The sequence below is a fragment of the Nycticebus coucang genome, chromosome 9 (assembly GCF_027406575.1).
Source record: "Nycticebus coucang isolate mNycCou1 chromosome 9, mNycCou1.pri, whole genome shotgun sequence".
In the NCBI taxonomy this organism is placed as follows: domain Eukaryota; kingdom Metazoa; phylum Chordata; class Mammalia; order Primates; family Lorisidae; genus Nycticebus; species Nycticebus coucang.
In genome coordinates this window covers 55033674-55057944 of record NC_069788.1, presented here as the reverse complement: position 1 = coordinate 55057944, position 24271 = coordinate 55033674, and the positions used below count along the sequence as shown (strand labels likewise).

At 40.9% G+C, this 24271-nt stretch overlaps 2 protein-coding genes across 5 annotated transcripts in view; one reads left to right on the top strand and one right to left on the bottom strand.

Annotated features, from left to right (window-relative positions):
• The window catches only part of KIAA0319 (KIAA0319 ortholog), a 109659-nt gene that overhangs the window by 4564 nt on the left and 80824 nt on the right, over positions 1–24271 (bottom strand). For all 4 annotated transcript variants that reach the window (XM_053602050.1, XM_053602048.1, XM_053602051.1 and 1 more), the window contains 8 exons: positions 16279–16411; positions 14973–15121; positions 11596–11747; positions 9321–9459; positions 8381–8540; positions 4409–4551; positions 1565–1687; positions 281–371 (listed from right to left, as the gene is read on the bottom strand). In XM_053602050.1, the coding sequence (XP_053458025.1) occupies positions 281–371; positions 1565–1687; positions 4409–4551; positions 8381–8540; positions 9321–9459; positions 11596–11747; positions 14973–15121; positions 16279–16411 (1090 nt within the window). The remainder of the gene's footprint in view (positions 1–280; positions 372–1564; positions 1688–4408; positions 4552–8380; positions 8541–9320; positions 9460–11595; positions 11748–14972; positions 15122–16278; positions 16412–24271) is intronic.
• LOC128593749 (glutathione S-transferase A4-like) lies at positions 2565–3406 on the top strand. The gene has a single exon (XM_053602077.1). It carries the CDS (start codon positions 2574–2576, stop codon positions 3240–3242), a length of 669 nt encoding a protein of 222 aa, XP_053458052.1. The 5' UTR covers positions 2565–2573; the 3' UTR covers positions 3243–3406.

Sequence of the window (24271 nt, the reverse complement as noted above, 5' to 3'; positions counted from 1 at the left end):
TTTGGGTTTGTGTTTTTCCACCCACAGTACTGCTCTAGGGAATATAATGTGTGACTGATAGAGAATAACATTAGATTGGATCTAGAAAGATTGAACTTCTTAGAAAGTATGAGAACTACAACGAGAAAACCACAAAGTGCTTTTAAAGTCTAGTTTGTTGTCATAAAAAAAGTGATTGTTAAACAGCTGAGCAGCTTAAACAACCCAAGTAAACAACCCATAAGCTTTCATGTCACATTTAATGAGATGTCTCTATTTCACATAAATAAGCACCAGGTACCTCTTGCAGCAGCAGATGCAAAGCCAAGCGAGACCTCCTATTAGCACAGTAAGAGCAAAAGCCAACACTACCACATAGAATACGCTCCACTCTGAAAAACAAGAGAGCCAACTGGACATAGTTGTATGCCACCTGCAAAGAAAATTCATTTTGATGATTCATAACAAACATTTCTGGGTGCCTACAAGTAAAGGCCATCTGTGGTGTTGCTAACACCTCTTCAGGCTGGTAGCAGAGAATAACAAGACAAAATACAAATAAATTAAAAAACCTAAAACTGCCCTATTTTTGCCATTTGGTTCAGGGACCTCATGGAGCACATATTTCATGCTGACTTGAGAACAGAATAATCTGAACTAGAATTAGTCAATTACATAGTAATGTCTCTTATATAGCACCCACGCACATATGGTACATCAAAATATTCCTTCCAGAATCTCCAAGAATTGCAACCTTCTCCCCCAAAGAGTTCTGGCTTAGTTTTATAATAATAAAGCAAACAAAGTATCTATATGGCTGTCTATGGCCGAACGATATCTTTCAGAGCCAGAGAGCAATTGGTAAACTATCTCATCCTCATTCCTTCCACAAACTCACAGAACTCCAATGTAAAAAGCTTTGCAACCACAATTCAGAAACTGAGAAGCCCAGGGAGCAAAAACACAAGGTTTAACTCTATCAAATGTTATATAACCTCCTTGGAATAATGACCCCAGGGCTGACTATTTTCTAATTTTTATATAGTATTAAGTGGGAACATAATATGGCAGTCAACTCTTACAATTTTTTTTTTGCTAATTACATCCATCTGGTTCTCCCCAACAACAAATTTACTCTTAGAAGCAGACTGGCATTAAAATACAGTTTTCTCCCCAGAAGAGACCTAAGGGCACCACCAGATTGGCCTGCTGAGGCTGCAGCTACAATTTCTGGTGCCTGTTTCGGTGGACAGCCCACAATACGTCAAATTCTCTTCTTTATCTGATTTCAGCATGGGCCACTTCATCAGAAAATCACACCGAGCCTAACCCAAGGAAGGTGTAATCTGGAAATGCAGCAATGGCCCAAAGCAACTTTTTCTTAGAAATGCCAGTGATAGTTAGCTAGATCTGCTCTCCCAAAATACTAAACGCATCCCCAAAAGTGAATTGTCAGGAGGACCTTAACTCACTGCCAAATAGGGTTTAATGTTTACAGCTGCAAAGCTAGGCAGATATTTCTGATACTTGAGAATGAGTTGCTTGAAAGCTCCTGACCCAAAGTCACCTCTTCACCAGAACTCACCACAGTTGCTCTCCCCATCCTGTATATAACGCTGTATGAGGTTCTCCATCCACAATTGAGAGCAAACGCAGCGCTTTGTGATAGGGTCACAGTGACCATGGCCAGAACACTTCAGAAGGCAACCTGCAAAGAGATGTGCAGGCGGACGTCATCACCAAGGAAACGAGAATCCCTCACTTCAGCTTCTATGTCTTCAACAGTGTAGGCCCCACATAGATGCATCTTACTGAATTAAGAGCCTCTTACAATATGGACTGGGGTCCTGAGAATAATCTCTCATCACTGATACACTCTCCTCAGGAAGCAAATGTCACAAAAAGCCAATCCACACCATGTAACAAAAATCTTAAACTATAGTAAAAACATAGCACTCTCCGGCCTAAGAAAATAAATTCTAAGAATCTATCCAATGAAAATAATTGAGGATATGCACGAAGATTTATCTACATTGTAGTATTACTTAAAATCAACCTTAAAAGTCCATGAATAGAGAACTGGATGTGTAATTATGAAGCATATCCAGGGTGGTGTACTATGTGGCTATAAATACGCTATTGAAGAGAAATTTTAAATGATTTGAGAACATGATCATAATATGATTTGAAGTTAAAAGATCAAAAAGATATACATATATATATATACACATATACATATATCAAATCATCCTGCTTATATTAAGTGTTTCTGGAGACGGGGAATTGGAAGGCAATAGATCAGAATATTAACAAAAGTTGTCTGTGGATGATGAGAATTCTAGACTCTAGAATCTAGAATATTATTTTCTTCTTTGTGCCTTTCTGGATATTCTAAGTTTCCTACAATAAATAATTATTATTTTTGTAGCTAAACCAAAAAAGAGGTATTAAAAATTAAGTTATTCTATGTTATGACTGAGAAAGTCAATTGTAAGTAGATAAACAAAGATAGAACAATTAAGTCAGAAACTCATCCTAGGACACATTTGTGAGACACAGCCTAGAAGAGATAAGAAAACCCCAAGGCAGGAGTCATGTCAGCCAAACCCAAGCTCTATTACTTCCATGGCAGGGGCAGGATGGAATCTATCCGCTGGCTGCTGGCTGCAGCTGGAGTGGAGTTTGAAGAAGAATTTTTTGAAACAAGAGAACAATATGAAAAGTTGCAGAAAGATGGACGCCTGCTTTTCGGCCAAGTGCCTTTGGTTGAAATTGATGGAATGCTGCTGACGCAGACTAGAGCCATCCTCAGCTACCACGCTGCTAAGTATGACCTCTACGGGAAGGACCTGAAGGAGAGAGTCAGGATCGACATGTACACAGATGGCACCCTGGATCTGATGATGATGATAGCAGTGGCTCCCTTCAAACCCCCTAAAGAAAAAGAGGAGGCCTTGGCTTTAGTGGTGAAGAAAGCTAAAACCCGCTACTTGCCCGTCTTTGAAAAGATTTTGAAAGACCAAGGAGAAGATTTTCTCGTTGGCAACAAATTCAGTTGGGCAGATGTGCAATTGCTGGAAGCTATTTTAATGGTGGAAGAATTGGATGCTTCTGTTCTTTCTGACTTCCCTTTGCTAACGGCATTTAAAACACGTATCAGCAACATCCCTACAATTAAGAAGTTCCTGCAGCCTGGGAGTCAAAGGAAGCCGCCCCCGGACAGCCACTATGTTGAAGTAGTCAGGAACATTCTGCAGTTCTAACGACAGCAGGTCTCCTGATGGCAAGAGTGACAATCTAATCACAGCACCAGCACATGCCACCCATAGTGAATAACAGGCAAACTGTAGGTTCTAGGGGCTAAGAGTCTGAAAAGAATAAGCCATGCTGCCATCAGTGGCAGACACTGAATAAACGCAATATAAAACCAAAAAAAAAAAAAAGGAAACTCATCCTAGGAAAAGCTACATACCTCATCACTGAATATCACTATGGTCTCCCCAGATGGCCAAGTGGAGTACCTCAAAGGTAACTATCATGCTATTTAATAATGAGGTATGTGCCACTTGTTCTGGGATGAGTTCACAAACTTAATTGTCCAGCCTTGTATATGTGAAACAAATTAAATTTTACTGCCCACACATTATCATTCCCTTATAACTATCATGTTATTCAGAGTCTACTGAGATGGCCATTGCACTATAATAAGAGATTTATGTTATGCATAAGATGAAGACAGGGACTGTGGGACTCCGAATGACTCTGTACCTTGGAAAGGGTGGCAAGCAAGGTGCTCATTAAAGAGGTTCTAGTGGAGAAGGTATTTGTAAGCTGTCTCAGTTTTTCAAGGAGCTTCATGACACTATCATCACAACCTAAGGCACGATGTCCAGAGTAAATAAATTATATGTACAGGCAGCCCCCAAGTTACAAACATTTGCCTTACATACAACTCACACTTACTAATGGAGGCTATTACACTTAAGATCACAAGTTACAAAATCCAGGTGACATATGATTCACACTTATGGATGGAGGCTATTACATACAAATTCAATTTAAGAACCAACCTACAGAAACTATCTTGTTCATAACCCAAGGATTGCCTATATATGGCTTTTCCAGCCAGTAACACTTGTCTTTAACATTGTTCTGACAGTTTAAATAAAATTTCTGACAGTGGCCATTCATTACCCATGAATACAATCTTAAATTTTGACCCATTAGTATTATTGCTCTCCAGTTTTTTTCTAAGACAAACAGTAGTGGGCAGATGTGTGTTATAGGAAAACTACTGGAGAAATAAATGCAAAACAATTCGCTAGAAGCTGAAGTGAAAATGTTCCCATCACTTCTCTTTCTGTGCCTGTAAAACTTAACCATGATTGTCAAGTTTGATTCTTTTAGAATATTCCTGTGGGGAACATACCTGCCGTGTCAATCCTTAAGACCTTGAAAAGCAAGAACTCAGCCTTCTCCTTTGAGAGCTGCATGTGCAGATTTCGGGCCACTTCAGCCGCTTTGAGAACCTTGAAAGGTGGTCCACTCTGTACATAAAACACGATCACCGTGCTGCGGAGGAGACAATAAGAGAGGACGGCCACACATTCAGATGGTAACTGCCATGGCATGTCTACTGTAGCCGCCTGACCTGTGAAGTCAGGGTATAGACTGCTACAGCTCTGTGGCCTGGCAAGGACAAGGGGGCATATGTGTGGGTCAAGGAATTGATGTTTCTATTCATAAATAAAGGCTCTTCTGTCTCAAAATACACTGACCCAAGACAGACCTTCAGGTAAAAGGAGCAATGTATAAATCATCCATCAGAACTACATTGAGATACCACTTCACACCCACTGGGACGGCCATGATCCCAACAGGGACCATAGCAAGTACTGGAGAATAAATGGACAAATTAGAGCACATACACATTGCTGGTCTATACATCTCTAGCTAAAGGCCTGGGGGGAGCTACTGAGTTGGTGAATAAGAATGCATCTACAGGGCGGCACCTGTGGCTCAAGGAGTAGGGTGCCGGCCCCATATACCGGGGGGTGGCAGGTTTGAACCCAGCCCCAGCCTAAACTGCAAAAAAAAAAAAAAAAAGAAGAATGCATCTACATGCTGGGAAGGCAGAACACCCTAAACTTCCCTCCTCCGAAAGGACAGAAGCTCCTTCCAGATCTTGTCCAATGTACCTCTTCATCTGGCTATTCATTTGTATTCTTTAATATAGCCTTTGTAATAAATCCATAATACTAAGTAAAAAAAAAAAAAAAGGAGCAATGCGTATATGAGTACAAATAGGCCCAACTATACACAAAATAACTTTTAGATGTCCTTCCATCTTTTTTATTGAGATATAATTTATATAACATGAAATTCTCTCCTCTATTTCAAAAAATTATTTTATTTTATGTTTATTTTATTTGTTTTAGAGACAGGGTCTTGCTCTTCCACCCAGGCTGGAGTGCAGTGGCATGATCATAGCTCACTACAGCCTCAAATTCCTGAGCTCAGGCAATCCTCCCCCTTGGCCTCCCAAAGCACTAGAATTACAGGCATGAGCCACTGTGCCTAGCCACAAATCACACTTTTAGAGTACAAAATTCAATGGCCTTTTGTATATTCACAAAGTTGCACAACCATCACCACTTTGTAATTCCAGTACATCATCATCACCCCCAAAAGACCACCCATACCCATTGGCAGCCACTCCCCCTCTTCTCCCACAGTACCTGCAACCACCAATCTGGCTTCTGTCACTGGGGATTTTATTCTTCTGGACACTTCGCATGAATGGATCATACAGTATGTCACCTTCTGTGTCTGGCTTCTTTCATTTAGCCTGTTTCCAAAGTTCATCCATACTGTGGCATGTATCAGCACTTCTTTCCTTTTTATTGCCAAGTAATATTCCACTGTATGACTATGTCGTATTTTTTATTCATTCGTCAGCTGATGGGCATTGGAGTTGTTTCCACGTTTGGCCATTATGAATATATGATATGAACATTCATATACAAGTTTCTGTATGGATGTAAGTTTTTTCTTTCTCTTAGGTATATATTAGGAGTAGAATCAATAGGTCATATGGTAACTGTATATTTAGCATTTCGAGGAACTACCAAACTGTTTTCTACCAGTAAGTATACGTGCTCTAATTTGTCCACATATTCTCCAGTACTTGCTATGGTCCATATTTGGATTATGGCCATCCTGGTGTGTGTGAAGTGGTATCTCCATGTGGTTTTGATTGGCATTTCTCTAATGGCTAATGGTGGAGCATCTTTTCATAAGGTTATTGGTCATTTGCATATCTTCTTTGGAGAAACGTCTATTCAAATCTGTATTAATTTTCCAAGGCTGCTGTTTAAAAAAAGTACCACAAACTGGTGGCTTAAAGCAATAGAAATCTCTTCTCACAGTTCTGGAGCCTAGATATCCAAAATCAGCATCAGCAGAGCTATGCTTTCTCTGAAGGCTCTATGGGAGAGTCTGTTCCATGCCTTTCTTTTAGCTTCTGGAGTTGCTGGCAAGCCTTGGTATTTCCTTGGCATGTAGATGCATTGGTCTAGGCTCTGCCTCTGCCATGACGTGGTGTTGTCCCTATGTGTCTCTGGGTCTCTTTCCCTCCTCTCATAAGGACCAGCCACAATGGATTAAGAGCACACCTTATTCTAGCATGACTTTGTTTTAACTAAGAGTATCTGCAATGACCCTATTTCCAAGTAAGGACACATTCACAGGTCCCAGGGGTTAGGACTTGAATATATCTTTTGAGGAACACAATCCAACCCACAATAAGTATGTTATCATAAAACAGTGTTGGATTTTATGAAATGTTTTTTATGTTCCTTTTGAGATGATCATGTGCTTTTGTCCCTTTATTCTATTAATGTGGTTTTTTACATTTCTTAATTTTCATATATTGAACCACACTTGCATTCCTAAGATAAATCCTGCTTGGTCATGGTGCATAATCCTTTTAACATGTAGCTGGATTCAGTTTGATAGTATATTATTGTGGATATTTGCTTCTGTATTCACCAGGGATATTAGTCTATAGTTTTCTTTTCTTTTTTTTTTTTGCAGTTTTTGGCTGGGGCTGGGTTTGAACCCGCCACCTCTGGCATATGGGGCCAGTGCCCTAACTCCTTTGAGCCACAGGTGCCGCCCCTATAGTTTTCTTTTCTTGCAATGTTTTGTTGTCAGGGTAAAACTGGCCTCACAGAATGCGTTAAGAAATATTCTCTTCTCTTCCGTTTTCTGGAAAAGTTTGTCAAGGACCATGTTAATTCTTTACTGTTTTGCAGTATTCACCAGTAAAGCCATCTGGTCCTGGGTCTTTGGGAAGTTTTTGGATTACTAATTCAATCTCTTTACTTATTATAGGTCTATTCAGAGTCTGAATTTCTTCTCACATGAGTTTTTGTAGCTTATATCTTTCTAGGAATTTTCCCATTTCATCACAGTTATCTAATGTGTTGACATACAATCACTCATTATTCTCTTATGATCCTCTTTATTTCCATAAAGTTGTCAGTAGTAATGTTCCTTTTTTCCTTCCTGATTTTAAAAATTTGAGTCTTCTCTATTTTTCTTGGCCAATCTAGCTAAAGTTTTATCAATTTTGCTGATCTGTCCAAGGAACAACTTTTGGTTTTGTTGATTTTCTGACATGTCTTTGATTCAGTCTTTGATATATTATAAGTAAGAGAAATGTATAGCCCCTTTTAGAAAGAGTTACATAAATAATTATAATGCATATTAATTTGTTATTTTTCTAAATAAACTTTATTCTCTGGAAAACCAACCAAAGTGAAAGAGCTGTGAATAGCTGGCAAATGGAGTTACTGTGAATGGTAGGTTTTCATTCCCACATTCTTTCTCTCTCTTCCTACCCTCCCTAGGTTGGATAAGAGTTTAAATATACAAACTCATTTAAATACAAACATTTTGTAAAAAACAAAGGCCAGAGTTTCAGCCTTGGACTCCTAGGAGACAATAAATGGTAATCAATGAATGATTCTTTCACGTTGAGGAAGCCTCAGTCCCATGAGCATGGGGCAGGGATGAAATGTGGCTGAGACATCCTTTTCACATGTCCCAGACCACTAGCCAGCCTCTGCAGTCAGCAGGGCTAACGACCAGCTCCTTCTGATCTTCCCTAACTCCTTCATTCAGAATATTCTTGGTCAACAAATATTTACCGAGACTTATGGAAAGGACTCAGAACAATGTTGTCTTTACTCCTACCCTTTGAGAGAAAAAGGTATGAATGGGACAAAAACGTGTACAAAAATACAGAGCAAGCAGAAGAATAAACCTCTTTCTGCTGGATTGAGAGCTAGAACTTTGCAGGGCTAAGGCCCTGCCACAGGTGTGCAGCTTATTATACCTGAGATCCGAGTGTGCCTGGATCTTCTGGACCTTAATGTCTGAGTCCAATACATTCAGCAGCACAGCCAGCTTCCTCACCAGGGTGTCTTTCTGCTGCTCTGTGAGCTGCCCAACACCAACCTGCAGGATCAGCTCCACCAGGCCATTCTTCCTAGGGTCTAGGAAAAAAGAAGTTTTGGCATTTCCAATTGGAGATCACAGGCTCAACAACATTACATAGAAGGAGTGAGGACTATATAACAGTTTAAAAATAATCCTATGCAATTTCTATATATGGGATTTAGGACTCAGACAAATTCATCTAAACAACTCAGAGGAGGGTGGTGCCCCTGGCTCCAAGGAGTCGGGCGCCAGCCCCATATGCCGGAGGTGGAGGGTTCAAACCCAGCCCTTGCCAAAAACTGCAAAAAAATAAAAAAAATAAACAACTCAGAGTCCACTATGTAGGCATACAATTCCCGTGTTTTATTCCAGTGTGTTATGTATTAATTTTTTTTTTAGAAGACAATCAGATGTATCTAATTAGACTCAGGCTAACTTGAAATTTTGGCCCCTCATATACTTGCCCAGGACCAGCATAAGAACTTTGGCTCCAGTGCATGGGCACTGCCCAGTCTATCATGGAGATGTGGCCATCTCATGGGAGCTGCCCTCCCGCAGAGCTCTTATATGGAAGACCTGTGTCCACTTCTCAGTAGGGCTTTGTCCTCTGGCAGGAAGACAAAAGCAAAAAGAAAACCTTGTTGCCAAATATAATTCTCCTTAACAAGTTATGAGGCTGGATCTGTTTGGGGACACACAACAAATACAGAACATCCTCAAAGTAGACCCGGCCATGAGCTGGATCCAGCCACACTGGGTCATCCTGTTAACTGCAAAGACCCCAATGGCTGACTAGCCAGACCATGCATGGCCAGCTCCAGGGGCTGGGAACGCACCTGGCTGCACTTCTACAATGGCAGTGTCTGTGTCCGAGGCCCCCTGACCATCAGTGACTTGCAAGTGGAAAGTGTACACTCCTTCCACCAGATTTGTAAGCTGCAGGGCTGCCCCATGGTCAGAGCCATCGATGACATCCTAAGAAACAACACAGGTCCCAGTTATCAATCACAGTTCCCAATTTCTGGGGTTTGTTGACCATAAACCTCAGTGTTCACATGTGTATGATTTTAAATGGGAGGCTGAAGAGGAACCAGTGCTTCTCAGCACTTCTTCACCATAAAGCACCAGAGGGCACAAATTCTTCAGACAGTATTTCCTGCACTGAGTTTACCAAGTACTTTCTAAGAATTACCAAATGATTAATTTTATCTAACAGAAGAAAAGAACATTTGAATTGGGGCAAGAACAGATATTCCGGGTCTTATTCTCAAATGCAGTTTTATAATACTCTTGTCTTGGATTCCTTTATAGAGTATCATGTTCACCTTCTTTTTTTTGAGACAGTCTCACTATGTTGCCCTCAGTAGAGGGCTGTGGTGTCACAGCTCACAGCAACCTCAAACTCTTGAGCTTAAGCGATTCTCTTGCCTCAGCCTCCCAAGTAGCTGGGACTACAGGTGCCCATCACAACGCCCGGCTATTTTCTGATTGTAGTTGGCCAGGCTGGATTCGATCCCACCAGCTCCAGTGTATGTGGCTGGCCCCCTATCCGCTGAGCTACAGGTACCAAGCCTCATGTTCACCTTCTTAACTGACCCTAAGAGCCTGGGTAGAAGCATCTGTTTTGTATCCTCAAGGTTCCAAAGAATTAGGGAAGAACCTTTCAGACCCCTGCCAAGAGAAGGGATGGTAGCAAAAAATAAGTGCTCTGAACAGAGACCCATTACAATTACATTTAATAGCTAATCTACTAGCTAGCTGAATAATATTAATTCTAGAGGTACTTTGGAAAGTAAAAAGCATTTTCAGGTCCTTCTCTGTGACTCCTCCTTTAGTACTGCTCCAATAGTATATTTGCATCATTCCTTAGCAACAGCAGGAATGATGATATACCTAAATTTATAGCTTAAGAAGCAGAGTGATCTAATGGAGCTAAAAACTTGGGTTTGTCTAGTTTTATCAGAAATGAGTCAGTTGACCTTGGCCAATTCACTCTTCATCTCTGCATGTCACTTTGTGCAGCTGTGAAATGTGAATATCAATCCCGGATCTATTAAAATGTCTGGTACAATATGAGGAAGAAGAAAGAATCCACTTAGACCAAAACAAGAATAATGGGGATGCGAAGGAGGAGAATAATTCCTTCCCACTGGAAGACTTTGTTTCAAAAGTACTCCCAGGCTATGGTTTCCTACCTCATCCAAAGTCTGCAAAAGTCAGGGGAAAGTCAGAAAGGACTTTTGTTTTAAAGGACATTTGTTTAAATCTAATAGCAGCCTACTGCCTCTGGCCCTCCGAACAGTCAAATGTAGTTTACAGGGAGCATGGAAATGTTCCTCAGGAGAAATGAGGTCCTAATAGAGACACTGCTATGGACTGACTTGTGTCCCTCCCAAATTCATATGTTGAAGCTCTAACCTCAATGTGACTGTACCTAGAAACAGGACCTAAAAGGAGGTAATTAAGGCTAACAGAGGTCATAAGCCTAGGGTCCTGATCTGACAGGATTAGTGTCTCTCCCTCTGGTGTAAGAAGAGACACCAGAGCATGCTCTCTCTCCCTGCCTGCCATGAGAGGTCACAATGAGAAGAGTGCTGTCTGTAAGCCAGAAAGACAGACCTCACCAGAAACTCCATTGGTCAGCACCTTGATCTTGTCTTCCCAGCCTCCAGAACAGTGAGAAAATAAGTTTCTGTTGTTTAAGCCTCTCAGTGGTATTTTGTTGTGGCAGCCCAAGCTGACTAATATGTAGGTCGTTATGAAAGTTTTGAGACAGACTGTGTTATGATCTATTATTTCACTTTCAAGAAATACAGTCGTGGCGGTGCCCGCCGTAACTCAGTGGGTAAGGCGCTGACCACATGCACCCAGACTGGTGGGTTCAAACCCAGTCAGGGCCTGCTAAGAAAAAGAAAAAAAGAAATACAGTTGACAATCCTTCTGATTTATCCATGCAAGTTTGGCTTATTCGTGTTGCTGGGAGGGCTTCATTTGTTTTCATCCACACTGATTTTATGTTTCTTGATATTTGTGTATCTCAAAACTTTTATAATGACCCATATATAGACGTAATGACAAGTAGTTTAAGAATAATTATCTTTAAGTACTCACTCCAGCTGCTGGACTTTGGCTATCCCGGATCCACAGATAGGACACAATTCCTTGGTCATCAGTAGACCTTGAACCATCCAAAGTAATGGAATTATTGGGAAGCACAAGAACATGTCTGCCACCAGCCTGGGCTCTGGGAGGACTATTATTTTCTAAGTCAAATACAGCAAAAATGAAAGCAAAGAGATGCATTTAAAACACTGGTTATAGAAATGTGTCATAAAACATCTGTAATTCTTCCACTTTGCAGATACAGTAAGTAGATTTAAAATATCCAAAAAGGATACTTGCCCCCATATACCTATAAGATAATATAAAGGCTTTCTTAAAGGTCTATTTGTGCTTAGCTAATTATAATTTGAGATGAAAAGGTAAAACAGGTGGCAGGCTACATATTGGAATTTTTTTTTTTTTTTTTTTTGTAGAGACAGAGTCTCACTGTACCGCCCTCGGTAGAGTGCCGTGGCGTCACACTGCTCACAGCAACCTCTAACTCTTGGGCTTACGCGATTCTCTTGCCTCAGCCTCCCAAGCAGCTGGGACTACAGGCGCCCGCCACAATGCCCAGCTATTTTTTTTTGTTGTTGCAGTTTTGGCCAGGGCTGGGTTTGAACCCGCCACCCTCAGCATATGGGGCCGGCGCCCTACTCACTGAGCCACAGGCGCCGCCCATACATATTGGAATTTTTTTTAATATTGTTATGGTATTTCTCTCCTTGAAAAATAGAAAGAATGATCTTACTTACAGTTAGGGTTCTAAAAGTGAAAATACTTTTTGCTTATACTCTAGATCATTTTGTACTGGCCTACATTTTCTGGCCAAAGAAATATTTTGATTTCTAGGATTGCCAAACTTGACTGTGAGAAATAAAGAACTGAGTAAAAAATAGTTAGATCCTCACTTCTCTGATGAGGTGTTAAATATAAATAAGGCAATGGAAGGCCCATCTCTGACATAATAGCCTTAGGAAAGAAGGGCCTGGAAGCATCAAAGGATACTCAGGTGTGGTGGGGAGTCCATAAGACGACACAGCCCCAGACTGAAGATGAGGTCACTAGAGGCAAATCCTGCTTGTTCTGATGGGGTTCTGGGACCCAATTTGTCTCCTCTTAACTTCTCCTTGGAAACAAGTCACGCAATGAAAAAACAAGGGTTAGGACAGCCAAGTGCTGCTCCAAAGGAGAGACTAACATCCCTTGGATGTTAGAGATTGGAGAGAGACAACTGGTGCTATTACTAGTTTTTCCATTTCATTTTTGGAGAGATTTGGAGAGGGGGGAAGTCTGTGGTGTTAAGAAGGCTTAATTCCATTGTGGATAAAGGAGAAGGCTAAAAAAATATATTGGAAACAAATTAAGTTAATCCAAAAGTCATTCTGTTAAAAACAATATCTACCCATAGCTCAGTGGTTAGGGCGCCGGCCACATACACGGAGGCAGGTGGTTTGGAATCTGACCTGGGCCTGCTAAAAAAAACAATGACAACTGCAACAAAAAAGAATACCGGGCATTGCGGTGGACACCTGTAGTCCCAACTACTTGGGAGACAAAGGCAAGAGAATCACTTAAGCCCAAGAGTTTGAGGTTGCTGTGAGCTGTGACGCCGAGGGTGACATAGTGAGACTGTCTCAAAAAAAAAAAAAAAAAAAAAACAATATCTAGACCCTATCCAGGTTTACAAATGGAACTCAAAACAGGCATTCCCCTTTTATGATTATGTAGTCTTGAACTCCAGTCATGATGTTCACTATATCTGAATCGAATCCTCCATTGTCACAAACCTACTGCTGCTCTTCTGTGAGCCCTATGTCAGATAATTGTGCCATCACCACCCCCCATATGCTAAAGGTGAAACTCTTGGTGTCAATTTAGCATTTTTCTTACCCTCCAGATCTATGAAATTCCCAAGTCTTGATAATTTAAGACTCTAAAATATCTTCCCAATCTATCCTTTCTCCCCCTATTTGCCCTTGGTTTGGCCTCAAATGGGGCTCAAAACCCCTCTTATGGCACCTGCCTTTTTAACTGTTCTACTTTCAGTCTTTCTGATCAATCTGTTATCTTTTTTCAAATCCATATCTTACACCTATGATGATGTGATATTAAGGTTTGCTTTAAAATGTTCCACGAAAAAAAGAAAGAAAAATTATAAACTAAAAAATGAAACAAGATTGGGAAAATGTCGACTGCTGTTGAAGCAGAATGATGGGTATATGAGTCTGTTAAGATTATTCTACTTTTACATATAGTTGAAAATGTCTACAATAAAATCTTTTTAAAAATCCAAATCTATATCATTTTGCTAATAAAATTGCTTCAGCACCTTTCAACTGCCCAGAAAATGAAGTCCAAACTCCTAAGCATGTCCCACAGCACATATGACCCTCCCTGGCCGAGACTCTGCCTCAGGCTGCAGCCTTTCTCCCAGTGCCCCAGGCTTGCTATTCCACAAACTCAAACCTTTCCATCCAGCTGTGCTCTTTACTCCCTGCATTTTATTTTCTTTTCCTTTTTTTTTTTTTGTTGTTTAGAATTCATTGAGGGTACAAAGAATTAGGTTACACTGATTACATACTCCCTGCATTTTAACTCGCAGTAATCATCGATTCATTAATCCATTCAATACTTATGAGACTACCGCACTGCTATGCAAAGGACAGAGAAACATCTGAAGCAAAGGTACTTGCACAACTCACAATCAGAAGGGAAAACAGACAAGGAGACAAGTACTAAGCAATACTGCACTAGGCTAGGCCACAAAGTTCGTGTTAAGAAAAAACAGAACTCGGGCAGCGCCTGTGGCTCAGTGAGTAGGGCGCCAGCCCCAGTGGGTTCAAATCGGGCCCCGGCCGAACTGCAACAAAAAAATAGCCGGGCGTGGCGGGTGCCTGTAGCCCAACTACTCGGGAGGCAGAGGCAAGAGAATCTAAGCCCAGGAGCTGGAGGCTGCTGTGAGCTGTGTGACGCCACGGCACTCTACAAAAAAAAAAAAAAAAAAAAAAAAAAAAAAAAAAAAAACAGAAGAAGAAGAAAAAGAAAAAGAAATAACAGAACTTGAATTTTTAAAAAGAGAAAGCAAAGCATAATGTTATCATTTGGATATGGGTCATTAATTGCCAGCAGTCATAGAATGAAGCCACTAGAAGACACAGGCCACAAACAAAACTAAAGGAAATGCTGTCTCCCTGCAGAAGGCCATGGGAAATAGCTAATATGGATAGAAGAAGGTTGGCCCCTCTTGGCCAGGTGGATTTTGGCATCTACTGTGAATAGGTAAGCATATATCAACATCTCCGAATAATTATGGTCTGGCTTAGGATCCAATAGGACTGGAAAACAGAGCAGGCCCAGCCCCATCCACTGTCAGACCCACTTACCCTTCTTCACCGCCACAGTGAGGGTGGACGTGCTGCTCAGCCCCTGCTGGTCTTTCACTGTCAAACGGAAGTGGTAGGTTCCCACCTGAAGACCAGTCACCGTGGCTATCGCTTTGTCAATATTTTCTATCTCCACTGTACTGGGGCCTCTATAAAACAGAAAAGTGGTTAACAAAAGGGAGGGGCACAGGATTCTGAAAATGGCAGGCATGTGGTATGTGTCTTTGCCAATGATTTTCCCCTAGCCAGAATATATGCCATTTAGAGAATTCTAAGACAACTCTTCATTCATTTACATTCTCTAGTTCAGTACAGAAGACATAAATGCCTATTTCAGACACAGTCTGCTAGATTACTGGAAAAATTTTCTTACTTTTTTTTTTAAATTGAGCCAGTGAAATAATCTAGCCTTGGAAAATGGAGCCTTAGAAATTACTCCCATTTGTTCTCTGAATAAAATTAGGTTAAATCCTCATCTATCTTTAGGGAGAGTATGGCGGAGGAGGGAATGAGGCAGATAAACAGTCTCCTAAGAAAGGAATCATGGTGTAGTCAGCAAGATTGTGGGGCTGGTAGTCAAAAGGACATAGGTATGACTCCCAGATCTTCTCTTACCATCTGGGTAACCTTCCAGGGATAGGAAACCTGCAGCCTTGGGTCCACCTGTGGCTTCTGGATCCGTAAGTGTGGCCTTTTGATTAAATCCAAATTTTAGAGAAAAAAATCCTTTTAATAAAGGGATCTGTTCTATTAAGTTTGGATTCAGACAAGGGGCTACACATGGGGATCTGGAGGGCCACTTGTGGCCTTTAGGGCTGCAGATTCCCCAACCCTGCAAGGCTGTGTGATCTCATTAGTCTCCCAATCCTCAGTTTCAACCTCAAAATGGGACTAAGGTTAGTGTTTACCTCTTAAGAACTAAAACAGAAGTCTGTGAGATTAAGCACATAAAGCTCAGCAAACATTAAATAACACGGGACTCCCCTTACACTGCACTCCTGTCGTCTACAGTCCCCACAGGACAGGTTGAGTGTAGACAGGGACCACACACAGCTTTCCCCATACCTCTCCTGCATTAAGCTCATCTCACACCATACGCCTGCCCTGTCTCCACCTCCCTCCACGGTCAATGAATGTCCATCCACAATTAAGACAGTCTTCTGTCAATAACGCCCAGCCGCTTCTAGAAATGGGCTTAAATCCTGACTCCCCAATAAGCTAAGCTGATAGTTTACTCCAGATCCTCCAGAGAAGCGACGATTCAGCATGGGCATGAACCTGGCAGCTGGGTGGTGAGATGGACTACCTGACGTGCTCCCAGTGGTAGAACACAATGCCATGGTCATCCCTGCTCCTGCTCCCGTCTAGGGTAGCACTCTCCACGGGGAAGATCAGCTCCTTATCAGGGCCAGCCACAGCTACTGGAGGCCTGTTGTTTTCTAGAATTATAGACACAGTGAAAAAATATTATCTTTTTGCCTTAAGTCTGAATCCCCTGATTTCTGGATTTAAGCCAATTATTCACATTTGGACCAGGCAGCTACTGGAGTACACAGAGTCCTTTGAGGATCTTGGAGTGAAGAACTGCAGTCCACAGAGTTGAACGGTCTAAGTCTGAGACTAGGGTTACAGGCAGCAGGAAAACTATTCCCTGAAAGATACATGTGTTTGGTTTCTTTAAGAGACCCTCAAAAGTCATAGAGTGAAGAGAGAAGGAAAGGGAAAAAGGATAGGAGGAGGGAGGGGAGAAGGATGGGTGAGAGAAAGAGAAGAAAGAAGGAGAGGGGGAGAGAAAAGAAGAAGGAAGGAAAGAAAGAAGGAAGGAAAGGGGAGGGAGGAAGTTAGTTCACAGCAATAGGAAAAGGCCTGCTTTGTCAGGTAGGGATTACTTCCTTTTGTCTTTGTAGTACCAATGTCTAACACAGTACCTGGTAAATAGAAAATGTTCAAGACATTTTAGTTAAATTTGACAAAAACAAAATACATAATGCATTGCAGATATTGTTATTGATATTAAAAGATATGATTTCTGCTGGGCATAGTGACTCACGCCTGTAATCCTGGCACTCTGGGAAGCCGAGGCAGGGGAGTGCTTAAGTTTAGGAGTTCTAGACCAGCCTGAGGCAGAGTGAGACCCATCTCCAAAACTAGCCAGGCATTGTGGTAGGTGCCTATAGTCCCAGCTACTCGGAAGACTGAGGCAGGAGGATTGCTTAAGCACAAGAGTTTGAAGTTACTGTGAGCTATGATGTCTGGGCACTCTAACTTGGGGCAACAGAGACTCTGTCTCACAAAAAGAAAAAATTCAAAGATATGATTTCTGTTTTTTTAAAAAAAGTCACATAGGGGCGGAGCCTGTGGCTCAAAGGAGCAGGGCACCAGCCCCATATACCAGAGGTGGTGGGTTCAAACCTGGTCCTGGCCAAAAACTGCAAAAATAAAAATAAAAAAAGTCACATAGTCAGAACCTGATATTATCCAATGTCCATACCATGTCACAGCCTTGTAGCCCTACTCAGTATGGTTTAGTGCTTTCCCATTGAGCTTAGGATAGAACACTGCTGCAGCCATGCCTGTACCACCCTTTATGGTGAGCCTTCATAGTCCAACATCCCCACCTCTTTTTCTCTCTCTCCACTCACACTAATTCCTCTGAATTCCTTGAATGTTCTAGAATGTCTTTTACCCTGAAATCTCCATGCATCCTATTCCCTCTGCCTAAGAACTCTGAGCTCATGGAAGACCTCTCCACAGACATCTCAAGCCCAGCAGGTGCCCTTCCTGTGGGTCTCTCTAGCAGACTGTCACTCCCCTCGCAAAGCACTGATCACACAGTTTTCATGAACTCACATGCCCTGACAGGGCAGAGCCCAAGTCTACCTTGTTTAATTCCACATTCCCAGGGCCTAACTAATAGCACTTTAGCACATTAGCTGAATAAATAAATAATTTGTTTATAGGTCAAGTATATTCTCATTGCCAGGACACTGGATAGAGTTTCTGGGGCCAGGAGGCCTCTTCTACAAAAGCTCTAAAGCAAAGACCACTGTCAAGCATACTCTAGCTACCTTTAAGGTTATTTAAATTCAGAGGTAGGCAGAATCCTAGGTTTTCGTGAAACTATTAATGGACAGTGAGTGGAACTGGGGCCAATGCCCTGGCATGTCTGAGTGCCAGGCCACACATAATAACCAGCCTTTTCAAGATCCCCTGGGCTGTCCGCAGCTGAGTGGAACATGTGGGTGTGTGCACATAGCATGTCAAAGCCCATACATGGTGCAGAGGACTGCCCTCATTTTGTCCTTTGTACCATGGTTTAGAGACCCAGTTAAGACAAGATTCAGAACTTCAAAAGAAAATTAGTTTTATGTGGAGCTTCAGCTCCCACAGCCCTGATTTCCCAATATCTTAAGGATTTAAAGATACTACCAGAACTTGTATCTTCAAGATGGCTGACTGGCAGCAATCCTCGGCAGAGGCTCCTGACCAGAGGGAGAAAAACTGGACAGAATCAGACTCTATGAAGCCAAAGGTGGGGAGCTGAGCCAAGAAAGAAGTTCAGGAAGCTGTAACTCCAAGGAACAGCATTCATGAAAACGAATTCCAAGGGTGGCGCCTGTGGCTCAAGGAGTAGGGCACCGGTCCCATATGCCAGAGGTGGTGGGTTCAAACCCAGCCTTGGCCAAAAAAAAAAAAAGAAAACAAATTCCAGGTACAAAGCCTATTGACTAGAGGACAGGAGACCCCTTCCCCAAGTAGGAGGCCTGCCACAGACTATCTACAAGCAAGCAAGAAACAAAAGACTTCTCATTTTATCTTGCTGGAGAGAGCTGCTGGCAAGCAGAGGCTTACTGGATGTGGACTGAGACCACTGGGTGGGGGCATGGTCCCTGGCTCCAACTGGGCCTGTGAGCAGATAAGTGGATAACAGTGTGGACTGAGTCTGGAGGGCAGGGGTGTAGATCCCTGGCTCCAATTGTGCTATTGGAGACCCTTAAATTCCTCTTTTTTGAGCAGGGTTTGCACTGCCTGAGACAATTTAATTGGATCTCGTGTCTGGGGCTGTCCACTGGGGGACATTCTGAGGTTGACCTTAGAAGTTCTATAGCGGAAAAGAACTGAAGGGTGGGGGCTGGGCACCACAGCTGTTTGTATCTCCTCGCAGCCAAGATTTAAATCTAATACCGTGCCTTCTTAGGATAGGGTAGAGGTTAGCTGATATCAAAACAGAGATAGCTTGTGCTATCTCACTAAGTATGTCCTCAGAGTCTCTGGCCAAAACTCTGAAAGGGGCCTCTGTAAGGTTGTAGGAGATAAGCCTAGTGCTTTGGTAAGGAGCTATCTCTACTACCTGGGAATGCTAACTCAATCTCACCCTACCAGTTCTAATAACCAAACATTGGAAAATAAACATGGTGCAGACCCAACAGAATAACTCTGGCAACATGAATAACCAGAATAGATAAACCCCCTCAAGAAATAACAAAGGAGATACAACTGAAGATGCCATGTATAGACAAATGGCAGCAAGGTCAGAAAGCGAATTCAGAATATGGATGACAAATAAGATAAATAGAATGGAAGAAAAGATAGAAATTGAATTCCAATGAGTAGTTCCAAAGTTGCCTCAAGAAATTAATTAATTCAAAGACAAAGTCACCAAAGATATGGACATAATGAGAAAAGAGATAGCAGAGCTCAAGGAAATGAAAAAGTTAGTTGAGGAGCTCTGAAATACAGTAGAAGTCCTCAGTAATAGAGTTGACCAGGCAGAAGAAAGGATCTCTGAAACTGAAGACAAAGCTTTTGAATGTTCCCAAATGCTCAAAGAGGCAGACAAATGGAGAGCAAAAACTGATTATTCCCTGAAAGAGTTGTGGGATTATTCCAAAAGATCAAACATTCTTCTTATAGGAATTCCTGAAAGAAAAGAGGAGGGTCCTAATGGTATAGATGCTCTACTCCAAGAGATTTTGGAGGAGAATTTCCCAAGCACTGCAAGAGATACAGATCTTCAGATAGTGATAGTTTCAGAACCCCAGAAAGACTCCAATCCAAATAAAGCATCTCCCAGACACATTGTGATTAACTTTGCCAAAGTTCAGACGAAGGAGAAAATTCTGCAAGCAGCCAGATGTAAGAAAAGCATCACCTACAAAGGGAGAAATATCAGAACGACTGCAGATCTCTCAGCCAAAACGTTTCAAGCCAGAAGACAATGGTCATCAACCTTCAATCTCCTAAAACAAAACAACTTCCAGCCCAGGAACCTATATCTAGCTAAACTGAGTTTCATTTGTGATGGAGAAATCAAATACTTTAATGACACAGACATGTTGAAGAAATTTGCCATAACTAAACCAGCTCTCCAGGATATGCTCAGACCCATCCTCCACAATGACCAGCACAATGCTCTACCTCCAAAGTAAACTCACCCAGAAATTTTTGAACAAAACCCAACTTCCACAGTAGTGAAAGATTAAAAATGTCCACCAGACACCCGAAATCATGACACCCAAAACAACCAGGCTCATCAATTCTCTCAATTAATGTGAATGGTTTAAACTGTCCTCTAAAGAGGCACAGGCTGGATGACTGGATACATAAACTCAGACCAGATATCTGCTGTATACAAGAATCTCATCTTACCTTAAAGGATAAAAATAGACTCAGGATGAAGGGATGAACTTTTATAATTCAGGCAAATGGAAACCAGAAAAAAACAGGGGTTGCAATTTTATTTGCAGATACAATTGGCTTTAAACAAACAGATAAAGATAAGGATGGTCATTACATATATGTCAAGGGAAACACCCAACATGAAGAGATTTCAATCATTAAAATTTATGCACCCTACCAGAATGCTTCTCAATTTATAAAGCAAACCCTAATGGATATGAACTTGATATCTTCCTGCACTATAACAGCTGGAGATTTTAACACCCCTTTGACAGTTTTGGATGGATCCTCCAAGAACAAACTAAACAAAGAAATATTAGACTTAAACCTGACCCTACAACAAATGGACTTTACAGACCTCTACAGAACATTTCATCCTAATAAAACTGAATATACATTCTTCTCATGAGTCCATGGATCATCCTCCAAAATAGATCATATCCTAGGACACAAGTCTAACTTCAGCAAATTTAAAAGAATAGAAATTATTCCTTGTATCTTCTCGGACCATCATGGAATAAAAGTTGAACTCAACAGCAACAGGAATCTTCATACTCAAAGTCATGGAAACTAAATAATCTTAGGCTGAATGATAGCTGGATCAAAGATGAGATTAAGAAGGAAATCACCAAATTTTTGGAACAAATTGATAATGAAGACACAAATTATTAAAACCTGTGGGGTACTGGAAAGGCAGTTGTATGAGGGAAAGTCATAGCATTGGAAGCCTTTATTGAGAAAACAGAAAGAGAGGAAGCCAACAACTTAATGGATCATCTCAAGCAACTGGAAAAGGGAGAACACTGCAACCTCAAAGCCAGCAGAAGAAAGAAATACCAAAATCAGGGCAGAATTAAATGAAATTGAACAAAAAAATCGTTCAGAAGATCAACAAAACAAAACGTTGGTTTTTTGAAAAGATAAATAAAATTGATAAACCTTTGGCCAACCTAACCAGAAACAGAAAAGTAAAATCTCTAATATTGTCTATCAGAAATGATAAAGGAGAAATAACGACACCTCAGAAATTCAAAAAATCCTCAATGATTACTACAAAAATCTCTATTCCCAGAAATATGAAAATCTGAAGGAAATAGACCAATACCTGGAAGCATGCCACCTTCCTAGACTCAACCAGAAAGAATTAGAAATCTTGAATAGACTATATCAATCACTGAAATAGCATCAACAGTACAAAATCTCCCCAAAAAGAAAAGTCCGGGACCAGATGGCTTCACATCTGAATTCTATCGACCCTTTCAAGAGGAATAATATAGTATCTATATTATACAACCTTTTCCAAAGCATAGAAAAAGAAGGAATACTTCCCATTCTATGAAGCAAATATCACTCTGATCCCCAAACCAGGAAAAGATCCAACAAAGGAAGAAAATTATAGACCAATCTCATTAATGAATATTGATGCAAAAATATTCAATAAGATCTTAGCAAACAGAATTCAACAACAAATCAAAAAAATTATACACCATGATCAACTTGGTTTTATTCCAAGGTCACAGGGTTGGTTCAACATATGCAATCTATAAATATATCACATCAATAAAATTTTAAAAAGACAAAATGATTCTCTCAATTGATGCAGCAAAAGGCTTTGATAATATCCAGCATCCTTTCATGATCAAAACACTTAAGAAAATAAGCATAGAAGGGACATTTCTTAAACCGATAGAGGCCATGTACAGCAAACCCACAACCACTATCATATTGAATGGTGTAAAACTGAAAACATTTCCACTCAGATCAGGAATGAGACAAGGACGCCCAATGTCTCCACTGCTATTCAACACAGTAATGGAAGTCTTAGCCATCGCAATCAGGCAAGAGAAGGTGATCAAGGGTATCCAAATAGGGTCAGAGATCAAACTCTCAGTCTTTGCTGATGATATGATTCTATAACTGGAAAATCCCAAGGACTCAACTTCAAACCTCTTAGAAGTGATCAAAGAATAAAGGAGCATCTCAAAATACAAAATCAATACTTACGAGTCAGTAGCTTTTATATATGCCAACAATAGTCAAGCTGAATATATAGTCAAGGACTCTATTCCTTTCACAGTACTGCCAAAGAAGACGAAATATCTGGGAATTTGCCTAACAAAGGACATGACAGATCAATATAAAGAGAACTATGAAACTCTGAGAAAAGAAATAGCTGAAGATGTTAACAAATGGAAAAATATATCATGCTCATGGCTGGGAAGAATCAACATTGTTAAAATGTCCATATCACCCAAAGCAATCTACAGATTTAATGCAATCCCTATTAAAGCACCATTGTCATACTTTAAAGAGCTTTAGAAAATAGTGCTTCGTTTTATATGGAATCAGAAAAAAACTCAAATAGCAAATACATTACTCAGAAATAAGAACAAATCAGGAGGTATCACGTTACCAGACCTCAGGCTATACTATAAAGCTATAGTGATCAAAACAGTATGGTACTGGCACAAAAACAGAGAGGTAGATTTATGGAACAGAATAGAGAACCAAGAGATGAACCCAGCTACTGATCGTCATTTGATCTTTGACAAGCCTATCAAAAATACTCAGTGCAGGAAAGACTCCCTGTTTAACAAATGGTGCTGGGTGAATTGGTTGGCAACCTGTAGAAGACTGAAACTGGACCCCCACCTTTCACCACTAACAAAAATTGATTCTCACTGGATAAAATATTTAAACTTAAGGCATGAAACTATAAAAAGTACTAGAAGAGAGTGCAGGGAGAACACTCGAAGAAATTGACCTGGGAGAATATTTTATGAGGCGGACCCTTCCTGGGCAATTAAAGCAACAACAAAAATACATTACTGAGATCTAATCAAATTAAAAAGCTTTTGCACAGCCAAGAGCACAGTAAGTAAAGCAAACAGACAACCTTCAGAATGGGAGAGATTTTTGCAGGTTATGCTTCCAACAAAGGTCTGATAACTAGAATCTACAGAGAACTCAAACTAATCAATAAGAAAAGAACAAATAACCCCATTTCTATGTGGGCAAGAGACTTGAACAGAAACTTCTCTGACAAAGACAGGTGCATGGCCAAACACATGAAAAAATGCTCATGATCCTTAATTATCAGAGAAATGCAAATCAAAACCACGTTGAGATATCATCTAACTCCGGTAAGATTAGCCCACATCACAAAATCCCAAAACTACAGATGTTGGTGTGGATACGGAGAGAAGGGAACACTTCTACACTGCTGGAGGGAATGCAAACTAATATGACCTTTTTGGAAAGAAATTTGGAGAATACTCAAGGAACTAAAAGTAGACTTAACCATTCAATCCTGCAATTTCTCTACTACAGTGGTTCTCAACCTTCCTAATGCCATAACCCTTCAATACAGTTCCTGTGGGTCATAACCCACAGGTTAAGAACCGCTGCTCTACTAGGTATATACCCAGATGATCAAAAATCATTTTACAACAAAGACATTTGCATTGGAATGTTTATTGCAGCCCAATTCATAATTACCAAGACATGGGAACAGCCCAAGTGCCCATCAACCAATGAATGGATTAACAAATTGTGGTATATGTACACCATGGAATACTATGTAGCCCTAAAAGAAGATGGAGACTTCACATATTTTATGT

Bases quoted from the DNA above. Each gene is read 5' to 3' on its own strand.
- LOC128593749 (XM_053602077.1), top strand. From the start codon at position 2,574: ATGTCAGCCAAACCCAAGCTCTATTACTTCCATGGCAGGGGCAGGATG.